Here is a 21,448-nt window from a genome sequence, read left to right as displayed (position 1 = left end):
TCATACTAATGATGAAAAGCCTCTAAGAGGTTTTAAGCAATAGGAGAATACCATCAGCATACCTGCCTTATAGAAATGTCATGAAGGCTCTTCTGGTTTTCTTTCTTCTTTTTTTAAAAAAAAGATTTTATTTATTTATTTTTAGATAGAGGCGGAGGGAAGGAAAAAGAGAGGGAGGGAAACATCAATGTGCCAGAGAAACGTAGATCTGTTGCCACTCACACGCCCCTAACTGGGGACCTGGCCTGCAACCCAGGCTTGTGCCTTGACTGGGAATTGAACTGGCAGCCTTTTGGTTTTCAGGCCGGCACTCAGCCCACTGAGCTATAACAGCCAGGGCTCTTTGGGTTTTCTATTGCTGCATAAGAAGCCACCTCAAAATGTACTGACATAAAACATCCATCTTATGCTCACAATTCTGTGAGCAGAAGTCAGGCAGGGCGTATAGAGATAGCTTGTCCCTGCTCTATTGTGTAGAGGGTGTCAGCTGGGGTAGCTTGAAGGCTGGAGATATCTGGCAAGGTTCTACTGGGGCTGTAGCCCTTCTGCACATTGCATCTTGTGTCAGGCATATCCATGAATGGCCCTGTCATTTACTTGTCTGGCTCCGGGGCTAGGGGTTGGTTGGTACCTCTCTCTCCTTGTCCCTCTCTTTTCTTTTCCTTCTCCTCTCTTCTTTCTCTCTGTGGCTAACTTGGGTTTCTCATAGCTTGGCGATCTCAAGTAATCAGACTTCTTACATGATCTCTGGTTTCCCTCAAACGATCATATCAGGAGACCAGCGTGAACGCCAAAAGGCTATGACTCAGTGTCAGAAGCCACACGATGCCACTCCCACCACATTCTATTGGTTACACAAGGGAAGCTTAGATTCCCTGTGGAAGGTTACCTCATAAGGTGTGGATACCAGGAGATGTCCTTTGTTAGGGGACCGTCTTTGGAAGCTAGCTGTCACGGTGGTGATGTGCAAAATGGACTAAAAGTGGAGTGGGGATAAGGTAGGAGGATGTTGAAGTCATACCCGTGAGCAACAGGATCTGATGGAGAATGGTAGAAATGGGTGGAGAAAAGAAGAGCTGAGAAATAGTAGATAGAATTGATAGGCTCCTCTTCATCTATAGCACCTGGCATGTAGAGGCACATGGTAAATATTTGTTGACAATGAATTAAAGAGGCATGTTAATTATAATGTAGATTATTTTTAGTTTCTGGTTCTATTCCTGCATCAAAATAACCTATTCTTGGCTTCCAGTAATCTGTTTACATATCAAACATTTTCTACAACCTTTTAAAGATTATTGGGTTATATATTCATCAGTCTGGAAGGAAATTATGTAGTCAAATCCTGTCTTCATGTTAGTTTATTAGCTTTTTCATAGGTATATATTATAAGTTGTATGCCCTTAATTATTTTTAATTCAAAATACTACATTTTAACATATTCTACTATTGTGACAAAAGAGTTTTTATTTATTTTTTATCCTTACTCAAGGACATACTTACCGATTTTAGAGACAGGGGATGAAAGGGAGAGAGAGAAGGAGAGAAATACTGGCGTGAAAGAGAACGTGGATCGGTTGCCTCTTGTACACACCCCAGTCAGGGACTGAACCCTCAGCCTAGGCATATGCCCTGACCAGGAATCAAACCTGCGATCTTTCGGCTTACAGGGCATGCTTCAACCAACTGAGCCACGCCAGCTAAAGCACAAAAGAGAGTTTGTATCTATTCTGCAAACCCTCAATTTAGAAGTGTATGGTCCAACATTTGTTTGTAAACCTAGAGAAAAAGCCAAAGATGTGTTGGTTATAAGGATATGTGGTTTTCATTCCACCATATCACTTTGATTTTATTATTTTGGGTGCTTTTTTCCAAAGGGACTTGTGATTTAAATCTAGACAAATAGAACCAAATTCAATTTGGAAAGGTTATCAGTAGTGAATTAGATCATCTATCATCAGATTATATCACAGCTACCACTCAGTTTCAAGATTTGATAATGTACTTGGCAAAATGCTTAATAAGTACCAAATGAACAGTATTCACTAAATATATAAAAGTACTATTAAAGTACTTATTAAAATAAAAGAGAACTACGATATGATCCAGCAATTCTATTTCTGGGTATATGTCCCAAGGAAATGAAAACGATCTCGAAGAGGTATTTGCACTCCCATCCATGTTCCCTGCAGCATAATCCGCAATAGCCAAGACAATGGAAACAATTTAGAGTCCATCAAGAGATAACTGGATAAAGAAGGTGTGGTGCATATAAACAATGGGATATTGTTTAACTGTGAGATAAAAGGAAATACCACCTTTTGTGGTGGCGTGGACCTTTAGCGCATTATGCTAAGTGAAAGTAAGTCAGACAAAGACAAATACTGTATGATGTCACTTGTCTGTAGAATCTAAATAACTCGTAGATACAGTAGAGTGAAGGTTACAGGGGATTGGGGTGGTAGGGTAAGTGGGGAGATGTTGGTCAAAGTGTGCCAACTTCCAGGTATAAGAGATGAATACATTTTGGGGGTCCAATGTACAGCATGGTGACTATAGGTAAAAATATTGTATTATATACTTGAAAGTTGCTGAGAGTAGATCTTAAATGTTCTCACCACATAAAAGAAATGGTAACTATGTGACATGATGTAGGTGTATAGTGGTAATCATTTTGCAATATATAAATATATCAGTATCTTAAGGTTGTATACTTTAAACTTACACAATGTTATGTCAATTATATCTCAAGAAATCTAGAAAAAATAAAGTATTTACTAAATACCAAATGAAAAAAGGAAAGAAATTGAATGGCTTTTTAAGTATATCACAAGTCAGAATTTTGGAAAAAAATAAGCCATGGATTAAACTTTGATATCTTAGCAAAAGTTATGTTATGAAATATAGTCTTATTATATTTTATTCAATTACTTTGGTACATAACTCATTACTTACTTTCCTTTTCCCATGTTTTCTGCAAGGTGTTTGAAGCAGTAATAGCTTGGGTAAACCATGACAAGGATGTAAGGCAAGAATTTATGGCTCGGCTGATGGAACATGTACGGTTACCTTTGCTCCCTCGGGAATATTTAGTTCAGGTAAAAGCATATACAGAGCATGTGAATACATGTAGCATTGTGTCACTGGGCTGACCACATGTAGATCTTTGTTACATAATGGTAAGAGTTACAGGATACAGAGCCATGGAGTGCAGGACCTTGGCACCTGCTCTCTCTTAGGCCATCCCCATTCTTGGAAATTTGGTTCCCCCTATTTCTGATTAGTTAAATAAGCAAGTACTAGCTCTTATCAAGGTGATATCTGTGGTCATTTAAGCACATGTAAATAAATGCACCTGTGGCTCTGCCCCACTACTTTGCATCATTTGTTTTCCCTTTGATAGCCTCTTTTGATTGGCTTGCAGATGTGGAATTTCGACATCCTATTCAACTCCTGTTCGATTCTACTTCGTAATTTCCCAGTGGCACGCATTTTCATTGCTATCTTATTTCTGAGCTGAGGAAAACCGGGTTGTTTAAAATAAATAGGTATAAATGGATCTTTAGTAGTCTCTAAACAAATTTTAAATTTACTTTTATTATTAGCATCCTACTAGGAACATTTCAACATTTTTATAATTAAAACCATTTGAAGAAACATTTCTTTATTAAGAGATACATCTGAGCATTTTAGGATTTCTCAAAGTCTCACTATTTTTTTATGATCTGTATAATCATTGGCACTCTGCTGTTAAGAAAATAAACAGAAAAAATTCCTACTCTGCTGTTAAGGTCAGGGATAGCAAGAAGAAGACTTTTTTTGTGGTGTAAGCACGTTGTTATAAAGTATTTTGAGTCCTTTTTCTGGATATTTTATTTGCCATCTTGAGTTTGAAAAAGATTGTTGTTAATTTATTAGTATTACCCTCCCCCACCTGAAGAACTCATCTAATTCTTTTTTCTTGTTTTTCTTACTGTTTGGCTTGATATTTAAAGGTAAGAAATAGGTGGATATAATACTCTCCAAAGATTATTCTGTAGCTGATATTGAAGTATATAATTTTCATTCCAGTTCTTTATTACTTATACATGTTTTTTTCTGCAGACCAGATACTTTAGCATTTTTTGGCTTCATTTATTGTTCTCTTAGTGGTATTCTAATTATAACTTTTACGCTGAATTATAGAGGATAGGTGCTGCTTTTTTTTTTCCTTCTCTTTACTTTTTTTTTTTTTTTGTCAGTATTATCATGAGGTAACTGTCCCCTCACGGGGTTGTGTAATTTCTTTTCACAGAGGGTGGAAGAGGAAGCATTGGTCAAGAATAGCAGTGCTTGCAAAGATTACCTCATTGAAGCCATGAAGTATCATTTGCTGCCCACAGAGCAGCGCATATTAATGAAGAGTGTCCGGACCCGACTGAGGACACCCATGAATCTTCCCAAAGTAGGATCTATAGTTCATGCTTGTTATTACCTCGTCTGAAAGGCCCTTAGTGAGGCTGCTGATATTTTTACTCATCTGAATTTACATGCTTTAGTGTTTTTAATTCCCTGCAATAGACAATGTACCTTGGAATTCCTTTCTGTGTATATAATTCAACTTCTCTATTATTTTTGTCTCTGGAGGGTGGGAATTGTTTGGTTCATTTAATTTTTATAAGCTGCATGATGTCACTCTTCTGGAATAGAAGGAGGCTGGTTTTTGTCCCTTCTGAGTTTTATTAATTTTAGTTATAGTAGAAGGAAAAACCAGGCTAGGTAGAAAGATTTCTCTCTAAGCCACGTGGGTTGGATAATAACTGAAAACCAAGTAATTTCACAGAATTACATGTTAGAGTTAAGAATGATAAAATAGCTCGTTTAGTTTATTTTTTGTTTTATTCCCTGTTATATGCTATTTGGTGATTTATCCACACATCCTATATAGCCAATTTAGTGTAGGTTTTCCCATATGACTTTCCAGATCCCCAGTGTTAACATTTTCCTGTGTGAACGTTTCCATGTTCTACCTTTATGTTTTTAGTTGAAGCCATTTGTGTTTCACTGTTTTAATTTTCCTTATGGAGAAACTCCTCATTTCTGTCTCTCTGTCTGCAATTCCTCTCTCTTTGCATTTATGGTACTAGAAGACCAACAGTCAAGTGTTGGTCTAATCAGAATGATTCATGATACAAGGCCTTTATTTATGTGTTTATTTTTAGCTCTTATGTATGGGGCAGTGATAGATTAAGAAACAAGAATTATTCTGCTATTCATTGTTTTCTTATCTGATCTTTGGTTATTAATCTATCCTTTCCACTAAATTATGTCTTTTAAATTCTTTCACTTTAGTGCTTTTATTTAGTGTTTTTTCAAGTTTTATTTTTAGAATCTACATCTTTAATTGCTTCAAATCTATATTGGTATGGTATTGTTTTCCCTAGTGTTAACAATTCTCAATTTAGAACTAACAGCATATTTGCCAGTGTGCTATTTACTCCTTTTTCTAGATCATTAATAAATATTTTAATTTAGAATGACCTCAACACTCCCCCTGGTGACACAACATTAAAAATATACACTCATTGACATAGCGCATTTATAGAAAATTTTAATCCATATGCTTGTGTTTATTACCTAAGCCAAAAATAAGTGATTTGGCATATAATGTCTGATGAGGTTAAATAGATTCTAATTTGGCATGATTTTTTGTTGGATCCTAGAAGTTTGAATGCTTTTCTCCAAATATTCTAAATTCTTACGATTATTATCACTTTAAAGGTATTTACAGGGCATTCACTTCCTACCCTGTTTCAAAAAATTGGTATTTGCCTTTTTTATATTTTCTGATCTCTCCTCAGTTCTCCACGATTTTTCAAAAATAATTGTAAGTGGCTCAGTAAGTACATGAGCTAGTTCTCTTAACACCTTAGTATGCATGCCATCTGGGGTCTGCTGATTTTATAAGTGTTTACATTTCCAAGTACCCTTTACCTGCTTTTATAAGTAGCCATCTTTATAAGTCTTCATTATTTCATATTTGTCCATATTATTTGGTGTCAGTTTTTGCTCTCATAAAAATAGATTTATAAAAATTGTTTATAGTCTTAACTTATTTAAATGGCCACTTCTTTTACTTTACACTTGTCTTTTCAACTTCCTTCTAAGTAGTTTGTTTTGTCTTCAGTACTTTTTAAACAATTCTTTATAAAAGATCTCTTTTTAACTTGTACATTTCCTCTTCTGAATTCTTTGGCTTATCTATCATTAGCTATGCTGCAGAGACTTTTGGGATGAAAACTAATTCTCCAACTATTTTATTTTCTCCTTTGTCGAGTTGTGATCATCTGTTAAGTTGACCTTGTTTCTGGGCTTCTCTGGTTGTAGCGTTGGAGTAGTGCTTCCAACTGTACTATGCTTTTGGATTTCTCAATTCTTCAGTTTGTATTTTGTGGCGGTTATGCTCATCCATGGAGATTCTCTTTTATTCTGCTCTGTCAGGGTGGCTAGGCAATGAGGAGCAGCCGAAATGGCAGAGAGCAGTGGGATGCGCTGTTGCTTTGACTTTGCATTTGCACGATACTTCTCACAATTTATTCATCTACATGTATTTTTGAAAAGGTGCTTTTGTTAGATGCTCTTTAAACAGCACTGTCGGTCATTTCATAGTGGTTATATTCAAGATGAATTATAAGTACGTAGGTAGGAATGAAACAAAGACTGATTTCTTAAGCTTACATATTTCATCATAATGATGCATCTTTTCATAGTAATAAGTCAAACCAGACAAAATGTGACATTAATGCTGAGGAAAGTGTTGCATCGTGTTGATACCATTTCTGCCACAGCAGTGGCCTGGTACTTTCTATAACAGGCTCTGGTTCTGTGGACTCATACTAAATTGCACAAATGATTCTTTTTATACCTCAGACATTAGTTTTGCATCCTCAATAAACAGTATTGGGGTTGTGTAAGATATCTTGGATTTGGAAACTGTATGTGTTTTGCTACTGTATTGTTAGCTTTTCCTCTTTGGAATCTGTACTTTTATAAGTGCTATTATATTATTTCTTTGTATGTGTTTTTATGTTTTACTCAGGATATTTATTGAGATTTGCAACTGGAAAATTATGGAACTTGATTTTTTTTAAGGGGGCAGTTTTTAAACTAATATTTACTGTGTGAAGAAAACAAAAGAATAAAGTTTAATTGACCTACGTTTCAGGATAGTCACTTGAATTTAACTCCCTACCCCTTGCCTTTCTTAAATATGTCACATTTAACTTTTCCATACAAAAGGTCTTCCTGGTTTCCTGTTTCTTTACATTAGTATAATTAGTTTGGTGTTTTTCAAATGAGATCCAGATGTCTGTAAAAGATAACTGGGGTGTCCGAGTCATGAGCTCCTCTTCTGATGTAGCGGCCCAGTGGGCTTTAGCAGTTTTTTGATCTCATGCAAAGAGTCCAGCTTTCTTGTCTTCCCTTTAAACATTCTTTTTCGGCCCTCTTATCTCTGATTCCTGGACTCCCAAGCCCTCACCTCATTTTTCTTCTCTTGAGTGCGTAAAGGACAGATATGACCACCATTCTCTGTCCTCAGTAGCACGTTTTCTCTTCCGCCCTCATTTTGATGTTGGGGAAGTGAACTCCACATGGAAATCGTGAAATTCAAAGCTTGAGAATCATGAAATCTAAACCAATATTGTTTCTCAAGGATTATTTTGAAAAAAATTTTTTTCAGGTGATCTTTATCACAGATATTAACCATTTCTGTTAGGCAGAGTTTAGAAGTTTAAACACAGATAGAGTTTATATAAATCTCTGCATACAGGGTTCATCTTACTGTATATTTCACTTTACTGTGATTTTTTTCCCCTTTGGTGATAGATGGGAGGGTATTGCAGATTTTTTTTGTTGTTCTTTTATGTATTTTCATTCAACACTAGAAGAGTGGCAAATCTGAAAAAAAATTATATAATTGGTCTGTGTTCAGTCTTCTTTTTAAGACCTGTAAAATTCCTTCTACTCTCCAGTTAATAAATTACTAAAATAGGCTCTGTTTTGGAAACTTGGGATTTACTGTGATTCGGGATTGACGTTTTCTATGTATGTGTCTTCCTGTGGTTCTAAATTCAAGTAGGTCACTGCTCAATCAAGGGTGCAAACCTCCCCTTTTTGAAATGTGTGAGTCATTCCATCTTCTGTTTGTTTTGATTTTTTTTTTGTTTCTTTTGAACATCTGTTTTTTTTCTATCATCACCTCATCCTTCTCCCAAGGTCCTTTGTCATTCTTTACAGTATTCCATATATGACATCATTAACTTTAATGTTCTTCTGATTCGAAGGCTATGTGTTTAGTGTTGCCAAAGTGTGCCTGTTTGTACTCAGTAAGAGACAAACACATTAACTACTAAATTCCATCTATCTTACAAGGTTCCACCCCCTCCCGGAAGCTTTCACTGATCAGTAGCAATTAATGTCTATAGTAATCATGTAGCTTTTTGGTCGTATATAATTGTACATTGTTCTTAGATTACTTTATGGGTCTTGTTTCCTTAGTGAGATCCATAAGCTCTTGAGGGGTAGAGACCATGTCTTAAATTTCTTATGCATGATACCTACCACAGTTCTGGACAAATACAGATGATACGCACTTAGTGAATAGCTGTTGGACTGAATAAAATGGAAGAAATGTATAGACCTCATTGATTCTTAGCACTAGACAACTGTGCATTCATTTATTCATTCATCATGAGTTCTAGTATCTCTGTTATCTGTCCCATTCATTTATTTGTGGGGCATCAATGGAGGTCTTTTTACTTGACATCCAGCAATCTATGCTCTCTTGTGAACTCCAGTTCAATTTCTCCTCCTTTTTCAATAGTCCCACCCCCCATCTTTCAGCTCTCTTTTAATACCTGTCTTTTTCACCTCACCTACCCACTAACATAAATTTCACTTCTGTGTGCTCTCCTAGATTGTGGAGATCTAATCCCTGATTGTTACAAATCCAGGATCTGATTAGTAGCAAGCCCTGTGACGTTCTGCGGCCTTGCCAGTGCTGACTGCCTGCTGTTTTTTGGCTTAAATACTGCTTTTGCTTGAAGGATCAGAAACTTATTTTAGTTTCTGAAATCCTTATTTTTGACTAAATATGCTACAGAATAGAATTGTATTCTAACCTGTGCCCCCGTTGTTGATGTTTATTACATGTTGGTTAGGTGGTGGTTTTCTCCCAGCTCGCCCTCCCATCTTTATCCTAACACTCTCCACATCAGTGTCTTTGTTAGACATTTTAAATCCCTGAATGTGCAGTGGTTGTTCGTTCAAGTGCTTACATTTCTGCCTTTCCAGCTGATGGTGGTAGTTGGGGGCCAAGCACCGAAGGCCATCAGAAGTGTGGAATGCTACGACTTTAAAGAAGAACGGTGGCACCAGGTAGCAGAGTTGCCTTCCAGGAGATGCAGGGCAGGTAAGCCATTCCCTACTGCTGGGTCATTGGGAGCTTTGCTCTCAGGCCTTGTATGAATCAAAAGAATCTTCATTAGCAAGCTTTGATCACTGGTGGTCAAACAGTGATTCAGGAGCCTCATACCGCTCATCAATGGGGGTGGGCACTCTGTTTTCATCTTCAACAAATCTTTCTGATTCTCTAGTGTAAGGTGCAGTAGCTGGGAATTTGCTGGATATTTTCTTAATTACCGTTGCTGACAGGTTGAGACAGAATTCTTTAGGTTGGGACCTTTAGCTCTAGGAGATTCCCAACTTAGTTATAAGCCATAGTTGCCTTTTTCTAGGTATCCACTTTATAAACAGTTATTAAAATAGACATTATGTAGCAGAACTGCAGTCAGAAAAGGCAGTTGCAAACTCTAAGGATTCTTCCTGGGACTCAAGCTTGGATCCATTATTCATAGCTCCCACAGCAAAATGAGTTCTAAGTGGAAGGGAACATTTCTATCATGGTAGTGTACTGGAACAGTGTATCTTGGAGACTGTTACGTATCCAGTAGAGTTACCTCATTCTTTTAAGAGCTGTCTAATATTTTTTGCAGGGAGGTCTGGATATAGTATAATTTTTATTGATTTTTAATTGATCGTTAAAATTGTTTTTGACATTATGCTATAAACAATGCTACATTGAATTTCTTACCATACATCATTGCGTACGTAGGCTAATATAGCAGAATAAAACTCTAGAACTGGAATTACTAAAAGGTATCCTAAAAGGATTCCCCAGTATTACACTAACCTTAAAATATGAAGATGCCATTCTCCCTACACTCCGAACAACACCTTGTAATTAAATATTTTGAGCTTTACCAATCTGGTAGGTGAAAAATATGATCTCATTTTACTTTGTACTTCTTATATTATGAGGAAAGGTAATATCTTTCTGAGTTGTCAGCTGATGATTTTTGCCATTTTTTAAATGTTTTATTCATTTGACAGATATATGTTAAGGAAAGTAACCTTTTTGTTTATCATATATGCTGTAAATATTTACTTGTATTAACCTTTTTCTTTTGATTTTACTAAAGTTATTTTTGCCATGTAAAATTTTTTTTACCAGTTTATGAAGTCCTGTACATCAGAGTTTTGTCTTTAGACTTAAGGATTTGTTTCTTGCTTAGAGAAGCCTCACTCCAAAATTACCTGTGTGTGTATATGTGTGTACATACAAGTTTTTTAAAAAAACTTCTTATGTTGAAATAATTTCATACTTACAGAAGAGTTCTAAAGGTAGTAAAATGAGTTCTGGTACACTCTTTTCCTATCTTAATAACTGTGAAACAGTTATCAAAAACTAAGAAATCAGTATTGGTACGTTACCATTAAGTAAACCATAGACTTCTATGTGGAACTTTGGGGCTTGAAACTTGAAGAAAGCAGAGTGGGTGGTGACAGGAGCTTCTCAGATAAGGACACAGCCTGAAAAAGCTCAGAAAGTGGGAAGGTGGCTGAAAACCTTAGTCTAGCAATATGATTTCTCTGTCCAGGAATCACCTAACACCTCATTGGCCTGGGGGTTAGCACACTTTTTCTTAAGAGTAAGTAGTTTAGGCTTTGTGGGTTATATGGTCTCTGTTACAATTACTAAAATGCCACTGTAGTGTGAAAACAGTGTAGACACCATATAAATGAATGGGTTGGGCTGCGTTCCAATAAAACTTTATTTTTTAGATGCTGAAGGTTGAATTTCATATAATTTTTTATGTGTCATGAACATTTTTTAATTGTTTTTTTAACCACTTAAATATGTAAAAAACATTCTTAGCTCATAGGTCCTATAAAAATAGCCTGCAAGATATAATTTACTGACTCCTGATTTAGCCCACTAACCTGACAAACTAGGAGCACATTATGCAAATTAAGTATAAACATAAAGAGTAGAAGATTCAAAATTGAAAGCCATGGGAGATGTGCCCAGGTTACAGGAGCTGGCTCATTACTGAAGTCTATAAATAAGTGTTTGAAAATGCCTAGAATCAAAATAGGATCTTCCCCCATGCCATTGCATTTTTTAATAATCTTAGAAAGGAGGACAGTTTAGTCCTTATATAGTCATGCTAATGAATAGCATTTCTTAGAACCTAGTCAGTCAGGATTCTCTTAAGAATAACTTATATTCTGACCACAGCTATAGAATACTGGAAAGCAGTCTGCAGGTAGTGGTGGTAGTTTGGTCACATATTTGTCATTAACTGCTTTATTTCTTTGGCAGGGATGGTCTACATGGCTGGGCTAGTGTTTGCTGTAGGTGGCTTTAATGGTTCCTTACGAGTCCGCACTGTAGATTCCTACGACCCCGTGAAAGATCAGTGGACCAGCGTGGCTAACATGCGAGACCGGAGAAGCACTTTGGGAGCTGCCGTATTAAATGGATTGTTATATGCTGTGGGAGGCTTTGATGGGAGTACAGGTGATTTCCGTTTCATTTTTTTCACATTGCTGTTAGAATTAACATAGTGATCACATTTATAGAACAAGTCGTGGTACAATTAGGAGACACTGTTTTAAGATATAATTAAGTTTAAAAATTCCATCAAGAATTTCTTTAAGTGATATAAGAGTGGTAAGTATATAAATTTTCCTTCTCATGCATCAGTATCAGTGATCTTACTAAGTTTAAAAAGCTCATAAATGCCAGTAGCTTGGATAAGAGCCCTCTGGAAAAGAAATTATTCCTATTTATCACTTAATTTATATATTTACATTCCATCATTTTTTTCTTTTAATTTTAGCCTAGTTTAACATACCTGAAGTATTGTTCCCTAATAATATATTGATATATGGGAACAATCACCTTACATTTTTTTCTGGAGGAGGAAATGAAGAGCATTACGCTTTATTATAGGTTTATCATCTGTGGAAGCATATAACATCAAGTCTAATGAGTGGTTTCATGTGGCTCCCATGAACACGAGGAGGAGCAGTGTTGGTGTCGGCGTTGTTGGAGGTAGGTGCCAGTGCTTCCTACAGGTGAACATTTCCACGTTCGTGTGGCTTCTCGATTGTCAGGAGTGGTTCTTCCAATAATCTAAAAATCAGTCCTCTAAATGGGCAAGCAAGTGATCATTTCAAAGGGGAACTGGGTAGGTATTGTAAAATTTTAATTATCTTTTAAAAAAAATTAGCTTTTCCATATTAACTAACCTGTATAAGGCACTTTTTCTCCCACTCCCTTACTCCCTCTCTCCCCCGTCTCCCTCTGTCTTCTTTCCTCCTTTCTCTCTCTCTGTGTCTCTGCATATGTAACTCATATAAAACTGTTAACTGATATTAATGCAGTTGTTTGGGGGACACATCAGATGGCATATATACAAAGAGCCATTTAACATCTAAGGGCTGGGTTGTCACAATTACTTATCTATATTCGACTTTGTTCCCCCACCAAAATTTAAGAAAGGCTGTAAGTATTTTTTGGTATGATTTATTTTATTTTATTTTTTGCTTGGGTAAATTTGTGAGTTGCCATGCTCTCCCCACTGCAGGTTTAATTTTCTGCACTATTTTTAAAGCAGCTTTCTTGAGAGAGAAATTACATGCCGTACAGTTCATCCACTTACAGTGTACGGTTCAGTGTGCTTCCATGACAGTTCATTTTAGAACATTTTTATTACCCCCAAAAGCAGCCCTACTCCCCTTAGCTGTCACCCCCATCCTCCGCAGCTGTCAGCAGCCACCACTCTACCTCTGTCTCTGCACAAATTCCCCACTTCTGGACATTTCATACTATTGAAGTCACACAGTAAGTGGTCCTTTGTGACTGCCTTTTTTGACTGAGCATAATGTTTCAGGGTTCATTTGTGCTGTAGCATTTACTGGTGCCTCATTTCTTTTGGTTTAACTTTTTCTTCTTAATTTACCAAGATATCTTTGATATCTAATTATTTTTTCCAGGGTGTTGTTCACTTACCAAGTAGTGTTATCCAAAGACATAGTCAGTGTATTTTCTATTCTGTCAGTCAGATTATTGATGAAAATGTTAAATTAATATCATCATCTATACTCTGCAAAGCTTCATAATGTGATTTGGTAACTCTCTACATATGTATATGTACAGAGAGATCATATGTATATATATCACCATCAGGCAAGATTTTAATAGTCCATAAAAATCAGTAATACTTTAAAGGGAAACTGTCACAATGGAGGAAAATATATTATCTTCTGACTTGAAAGAATAGCTTTTTTGTGAGCGTGGCTTTCTTTGTGATTCCGTGTTTAGGTCTGCTGTATGCTGTAGGGGGTTATGATGGAGCCTCCCGTCAGTGTCTCAGCACAGTAGAATGCTATAACGCTGCAACAAACGAGTGGACCTATATAGCAGAAATGAGCACCAGGCGGAGTGGAGCAGGTAAATAGGAACCACACTTAGCAATTGAAGCCAAAAATGATGGAAAAGAGTTAAACAAAAGGAAATGATTCCTTGAAATCTTTTATGTTTTCAGAAAATATATACTGATTCTAATGACATTTTTTAAATGTCTTGAATTATACAAGTAGTGGTAGGCAGTTGCTCTTAAATTTCACTTTGTAAAATTTCTGAGGGCTACATAAAAGGCATCTTCTCTTTCACTTAATTATATTATTTGGCATTCCTTTTAGTTTTTTGTTTTAGTGCTTATTGAGAAACTTGTTTAATAATCAAGCCTCTTCATATCCATTTCTTACAAATTTTTTGCTTTAATACTTGTTACATAAAATTTCCCAGGGCTGAGAGACCAGAGAAAGAGGCTCACAATTCTAACATTACATTATGAGTTTATTAAGGGAACTTACATATGAGGTACATCTTGGGCTGCAGCAAGAGGACATGGGCGTCCTCCCTGCCGTGTGGCAGGCGCTAAGGGGAATATAGGACAGGGTAGGGTGGGTAGGGATACTGGGTTGTGACCTATCCCAGTTCAGGAGGAAATGCCTTACATGCTGCCTGGGGTGGGGCAAAGACCTGCTCTAGGAACCAGCACGTTTGGGTTGTAGGGGAGGGGTTGGCAGTCCCTGACAGAATTTATAAGAAGTAATCTCCGTTCTGGCTAGAGGGTCCAACCTCAGTCACATCAGGGGGCAGTCTCTCCACCACAACACTGGTTTGCTTTTATCAGACAAATTGTTTTCACAAGGCTTATGTTAATGGCCTTCCCTCTCTGTGTTTCACCTACCTATTATTTTCATACTATTTGACATGCCTCTTTTTTTAAATAATAATAGTTTTTATTGAGATTCTTATTTGTCCTTACTATTCATTTCCCTTTCTCAGGCTGTATACTTTAGTGTCCACTTTCTTTTTTTAATTACCACTTTTTCTATGAATAATAATTTCAAAAGTTCTAGTTACAAGTCATTTGAATAAACCCAAATATGTTATAAGTCTCTTGTCCCTTTTACTCCACTATAGTTTGGCTCTTTGTTTTGTAGGTGTTGGTGTGTTAAACAACTTACTGTATGCTGTAGGGGGTCATGATGGTCCCCTAGTACGAAAAAGTGTTGAAGTGTATGATCCCACCACTAACACATGGAGACAGGTTGCAGATATGAACATGTGCAGAAGAAATGCAGGTATCTGTCTAGTTTACAAAGTTTATATGATTTGTATTTTAGTTTTACTAGTATTTACTAGTATCACCATATATTTCCATTGTTCTTCTACTGATCTGGGTTCTGTAATAGACTAGGACTTTAAAGGCAGAATCTTACGTAATAATCCTTTTCAACATAGAGTGAATGCTTAGTATGGTATCTGGAACGTGGAGGGTTGGGATGCCTCCGTTAATTTAGAATTTCTCCTAGTGGCTATTTTTGGTGATGAATGTAGAGACTTAAATTAGAAGAAGAGTGCTCTTTATTTGATACTTGAATTCTTTCATTCATAGCACAAATATTTTTGAGTGCCTACCACATATCATGTACTAGATACACCAGTTCTTAGGGAATTTAATCTAGTTGAGTAAATATTTATGCCAGATTAAAAGGTTAGTGTTTATCTAAATCTGGAGGGGAAGCCCAAAGAAGCTAAGCCTGATCTAATATAATTCAGGATTCCTAGGAAATGGAAGAGCTAAAACAACAACAAATCATTTTTAAGAAAACTGAAGTCTTTAAGAGTGGGAAATTAAATACTTGAATAGAAGATCCATGGAAGGGACATGGTAATGGAAAATAGATGCCAGATGGCTAGACAGTCTTTCAGGAAATGCTTTTCTTCTTTAAAATGCCGTTATCTTCATACCATTTTCCATAATCCACAACAAGTTCCTGATGATGCTCAAACTCACTGCACCATTGGGTGATGTTACAGGATGCCCACCCCCCAAAATAGTCTTATTAATTTCTCTTTAATTTAAATGTGATTACTGTGGGAAATTAAACACGTGGGACTGCAAAGACTATCAACAATGGAACAGAATTTACAATTAACTCTGTCAACTTGCACCTCATTCAGTCATTTGTATTTGATAAGGTCCTAAAACTGTCAGCCGTTGATATTCTGGAAAAACATGGTAAGACCCACAAATCTGGACTCTAGGTGGAATGCATGCTTGACCCCAGTACATACTAAGTTAGAAAAGTCACAATAATATGTTCATGTACCTTCCCTGGATTAGGAGATTTATTTGTAATTTGAACTTTCATTATTTTTTTCCTGAAGATTATTTGGAATAATCTTATTTTTTTTCTCTACTCATGTTTTCTTTTCAAATCAAAATAAGCTCATTTCTGATGGCCAGATGGTACATGTAGAGCAATCATTGCCCTGTTCTTGCTGTTCAAGTATTTGAACTACTTTAAAATGGTGTGGCTCTGGCTGGTGTGGCTCAGTGGATTGAGTGCTGACCTGTAAGCCAAAGGGTTGCTGGTTCAATTCCCAGTCAGGGTGTATCCCTGGGTTGAAGGCCAGGTCCCCATTTGGGGGTGTGTGAGAGGCAACCACACACTGATGTTTCTCTCCCTTTCTTTCTCCTTCCCTTCCCCTCTCCAGAAATAAGTGAATAAGTAAAATCTTTAAAAAACATATATTTTTTAAAAATGGTATGAATTTGCTTCTTGTTGGGAGACTGGAATAGTAACACAATTGAGTTTGAGTAGGGAAGATCCACTCTGTTTGCACAGGAGGTACTAATGCTAGTGCGCTTCTAAATGCTGTATATAGACTTGGCTCATCCTTATGTTAAAAATCTGCAAGGATCCATGGATTATGCCAGCCAGACTGCCTGTGGCGCTGCAGAGACCAGTGTGCGGCGGCATCCTTCTGGGTTTTTTGATGCCCTCTAGTAGCAGTTCACAATAGCTCTGAATCTTGCTTAGAGTTATTAAATATGCTTTATAAAAATATGTAAATAAAGGTATTTATCTTTTAACTCAGCAATTTTTTAAATAAAAATTTATATTAAGAAAATAGTTGCAGAAGTATGCAAAAAAGTATGCAGAGGGATCCTTGTTCATTGTAACATTGATAAAAGCAAAAAAAAAAAACCCTAAAAATAACTTAATATCCATTAGTAAAAAAAATAATGTTTATATTAAAGATAATTTATAATTATGGTGTCATACATGGAATACTATGCAGCCACTTGAAATTATGTAGATCCGTATTTATTAATATTAACTTGGGGAGATGTCCAAGGTATATTGTTTGGCGGGGGTGGGTGAGTAATAAAGTAGCATGCATATTATGACCTACTTTGGGGTTAAAGAAGAAGTTCTGAGTATACATGCATAGAAAACAGCAAGAGTAGAGATCACAATTGCAGTAGTCATTATTCTAAGTGGTATGGGATTAGAGGTGATCTTTTTTTCTTTATACTTTTCTAGATGGTTTGAATTTTTGCAAAAAAAATTCCATAAGTTACTCTTAATAGTAATGAAATAATTAATATTGTACTCCCTTTTTGAAGGAGGTAAAATAGTTAACTAGTCAGTGTAGTAATTAAAATTTAGAATCATTTTAATTTTCTTCTAAAATACAGTTTTTCCTTAGTTTTCTCTAAGAAATTGACTTTAGGAGAGTTACTAAACTTACTTGACCTTTAATTTTTCTATTTTTTAAAAAATAAAAGGAGAATTACTGTCATTGAATAACAATAAAAATTTTTAAAAAATAAAAATAAATAAAATGGGAATTAAAGTAGTTTCTAACCTATAGAGTAAGGGTATTATGCAAATTAAGTAAAGTAATGCAAAAATAAAGCAACTACTGTATAAATGACACCAGTCGGAGCTTAAAGTGGGATTAGACTCTCATGAATAAAAAGAATAAGAATTCTTCCATGGTCACCATCTTCTTTTCTTGCCTCTTTCAACAGAGTAAGAGTCTCTGGATCACCTTACAAAACGTGTAGGGATATTCATATTCATCCAGATTTTTTAAAAAAACTGTTTCTCTAATTTTTTAAAAGGAGTTTGTGCTGTCAATGGTCTGTTGTATGTAGTTGGAGGCGATGATGGTTCCTGCAACTTGGCGTCGGTAGAATATTATAACCCAACCACTGATAAATGGACAGTTGTATCATCTTGTATGAGCACAGGGAGAAGTTATGCCGGTAATACTTGTCTAATTTTCTTACTGTCTTCTATTAGAATGCCAAAAAATATATCATTATGATTTTTACATTAAGAATCTTTTTCTGTTATAAGAAGAAAGTCTTTTCTCAAAGTATATTTTATTTCTTGTTCTTAAAATAATATTATATATTTATTTTCTGAAATAAAGCAGTAGTATTCTTGTCTTTCTACAGTCACTTGTACTTGAAATCACAAATCTTTCCACTGCAGGATCATATAGTAAAATTTAACATGGCTGCTATTTGTAGGTGGAGTGGAACTTGCTGTCAGATGTACAAAGAGTATGACCCTACGACATCCCCCTGGCGGGGCTCCATGCGATAGTATGGAGCCCCGATAGTGAAGCTGGGGAGTAATTTTTCTTACTTAAGCACAGCACCAGTCAAATTATAAAATATCATTTTGGTCCATCCCCTTCTTAAGAGAAATTGTAATTCTCTTTAATAAATATAATGATGAATTTTTAAAACTGTATGTTCCATGTTAATTATTCTAATGATATTTATATTGCCTTAAATATTAGAATGTTTTAGTAACATTCTACTATTGACCCAGTTGTGGGGAAGTGATTAGTTAACCATCACTATTATTTATGTATCATGCAAAATAGCACCTAATAGAGCAATGTACAGTAGGATCCCAGAATAACGTCCTGAAGATGAGGGAAAAAAATTTTTAACAGTCTCATTGAGATACAACTGATAATGAATAAATAGCATATATTTAGATGTACAGTTTTATTTTGGCATATGTATATATCTATGAAATCACCACAGTCAAAATAATGAAAATACTATTTATCACCCCTAAAAGTTTCTTTGTGCCCCTTTAAATATTAGGTGGATTTTAGTATTTCCTGAGTAAAATTATTTTTCCTTAATTTTGGCTGCAAAGAGCAAAAGAGTCATTCTGGATTAAATAGTCTGATGTTTTGGTCTCTAATTAAACAGCTTTCACTGTCATTTAGATTAAAATGATAGCACTTTTGATACACTACCATTTGTTCAGTCCCTGTTGCTTGACTAATAAACTAAATTCATTATTTTCTCAGACATATAGAATACTACCTATAACTTCTGCCTTACTTCTTCATTTCTGTGCTCAGGGGTCACAGTTATTGATAAACCACTATGAGCCTGAAAGACACTTCGGCATATTTATACGTGAGAAGCAGATCAAGTATTTCTGAAGTGACTGAGAATCTAGCACTTCTCCACTTGTAGCTGCACTTTGAGTCTCCGCAGAAGATAAGATCGTCTGCCTTTACAGGCCTCAGATTCTGAAGATTATTTTTGGTAGAAGCACCGTGTAGGCTTTTTCTGCAACGAGCAGCAGCTGACTGAATTCTAATGAGACCCCTGGACTGCAGTACTTATCTGTAGCCCTTAAACAACAGTTGTTTTCATTCACACTAGTTACCAACCTTGGACGGCTGTGCGTTATTTTGTGAAGAAGGATAAAGTAATATGTGTGGCTGTAAAATTAAATTTTATCTTTCTTTATTTCCTTCTCCGGAAAAGTCTATATACACAGGAACTGAGAGTCTTTGAACAGTTATTAAATTCTATGTATAAGTATACAAACTAGTTGAGGGGTAAAACTGTTTGCTTTTATAAAATATCTTTGATTACATGAGTATAATAAATGGTGTGCATATAACTGTGTGTCTATATGCTTTCCTTTAAATATGTTTGAAAAGATGTTTGAAACTTGATTACACTATTTATAATTGGCACAGTACTTTGAATTATGCCAGTACTACATTGTAAAACAGAGTTGTATTTTTTGATATTTAACAATGCTTAACACTTTAAAATGCCACTTCTGAGGAATGAACATGGTGTGACACACTTGAATATGTGTGATGCCAAACTTTTTTAAATAAAATGTAAATTATGCTTATTTATTATTTCCTTGGGTTTAATCTTGGTCATGTTTTGGTGTGTATTTTTACTTTTTTTTCTTAAAGTAACACTTTGGCATGATCATTACTGCAGGTTTTTGATGAATATAATGAATGTATGGAATTCAACTGAATTTGCATGGTCTTAAGAATTTTTTCTGTGTGTATAAACTTAGCTGCTATTAACAGGAGAGAGAACTTTCTGTGAGGAGCCATGTGTGTTGATCAGATACAGTTTTTCTGAGATCTTCAATTAATCTCACTTTAAAAATGACCAAAACATGTCTTTCTGGAATTATCTTTGAATAAAAGTTTGTATATTATTTGTTTTACATTGTCCTTGATTTTTATCTATTTAGTTTGATATTAAGAAAGTTGCCTGTTTAGTTTTTCTGTTCTTTTGTAAAATTTGCATTTTTCTCACTTCACAATTCCATGTTTTTAATGTGTTGCCAAAGTAACCTCTAAGGCAAGTCTATTAAATCAATGACTGAAGTCCCTGAAAATTGTTCTCCAAGGGAAAGTTACCTCAACCATCAAGGAAAGTCTCCCAAGGATTGGTGAAATCTAGTTTTTACATTCTTTTGTCCCTAATGTGGGCAGGACACAAGATAAAGGTGAACACAGATAGCATTGAACCAAAAAGTAAGTCAATGAGAAAATACTACTCTAAAGCAACTGAGGAATAAATTGTGATTTTGAATCACAATGAAAGGAGTTGAGGAAATGGGAGTTGGGGAGTGGGGTGGACAGCTGAGGTGCTGGACGCAGGGTGGGGCAGAGGTGATGGGGTATGGTGCTGTTCCTCAGGAGAGGCATTTAAAAGGGTAGCGTGAGCTTTTGCCAGAACAATTGAGAGGAAAGAATTATATTTATGATATAGTGTCTACCTATTTAATATATAGTGTTCACATTTAAACATAGAACCATATATATATATATACATATACATTTATTTATATACATATACATATGTATATGCATATATATATACATATATATATAAAATATGCATATACATATATATATATATAAAATAACAAAAATTTGATTTCTCACAGTCCTGGAAGCTGAGAATTGCAAGATCAAGGCCCCAGCAAATTCAGTGTCTATCGAGAGCCTGCTTCCTGGTTCATAGGCTTTGTCTTTTTGCTGTGTCTTCACAGGCCTAAGGGATCTCTTCGTGGTCTCTTTCATCAGAGCACCAGTCCCATTCATGAGGGCTCTTCCCTTATGACCTAATCACCTCCAAAAGGCCCCACATCCTCATATGGGGCCTTGGGGATTATGTCTCCCCCAAATGCCTGTTGAATTTGGAGGAGAAAGAAACATTCAGTGCATTGCAGAGGTGTTTGGAGTAGGAAGGGATGAGCACTTCAAAAAACATTAGTAACCCTGGAAGGGACTTAATACAGCAGTTTCCAAAGCTCCCTTACCATAAACCACACCTAAACAGTCTGAGCTAGATCCTGGCATAGTAGACGAGGATGCAGAAATCCT

General features: G+C 35.8%; 1 protein-coding gene across 1 annotated transcript in view; it reads left to right on the top strand.

Moving 5' to 3' along the window:
* Nucleotides 1-20,280, top strand: part of KLHL2 (kelch like family member 2) — a 79,844-nt gene extending 59,564 nt beyond the window's left edge. The window contains exons 7-15 of the mRNA XM_053911166.2: nt 2,982-3,098; nt 4,295-4,444; nt 9,334-9,451; nt 11,705-11,902; nt 12,338-12,439; nt 13,712-13,840; nt 14,902-15,042; nt 17,880-18,023; nt 19,151-20,280. Coding sequence (XP_053767141.1) covers nt 2,982-3,098; nt 4,295-4,444; nt 9,334-9,451; nt 11,705-11,902; nt 12,338-12,439; nt 13,712-13,840; nt 14,902-15,042; nt 17,880-18,023; nt 19,151-19,179 — 1,128 coding nt within the window. The 3' untranslated portion in view covers nt 19,180-20,280. The remainder of the gene's footprint in view (nt 1-2,981; nt 3,099-4,294; nt 4,445-9,333; nt 9,452-11,704; nt 11,903-12,337; nt 12,440-13,711; nt 13,841-14,901; nt 15,043-17,879; nt 18,024-19,150) is intronic.
* The last annotated feature ends 1,168 nt before the right edge of the window (nt 20,281-21,448 follow it).

Source organism: Desmodus rotundus, chromosome 9 (genome assembly GCF_022682495.2).
Source record: "Desmodus rotundus isolate HL8 chromosome 9, HLdesRot8A.1, whole genome shotgun sequence".
Lineage (NCBI taxonomy): Eukaryota > Metazoa > Chordata > Mammalia > Chiroptera > Phyllostomidae > Desmodus > Desmodus rotundus.
The sequence above is the reverse complement of the archived record's forward strand: the minus strand, read 5'-3'. Positions and strand labels throughout refer to the sequence as shown.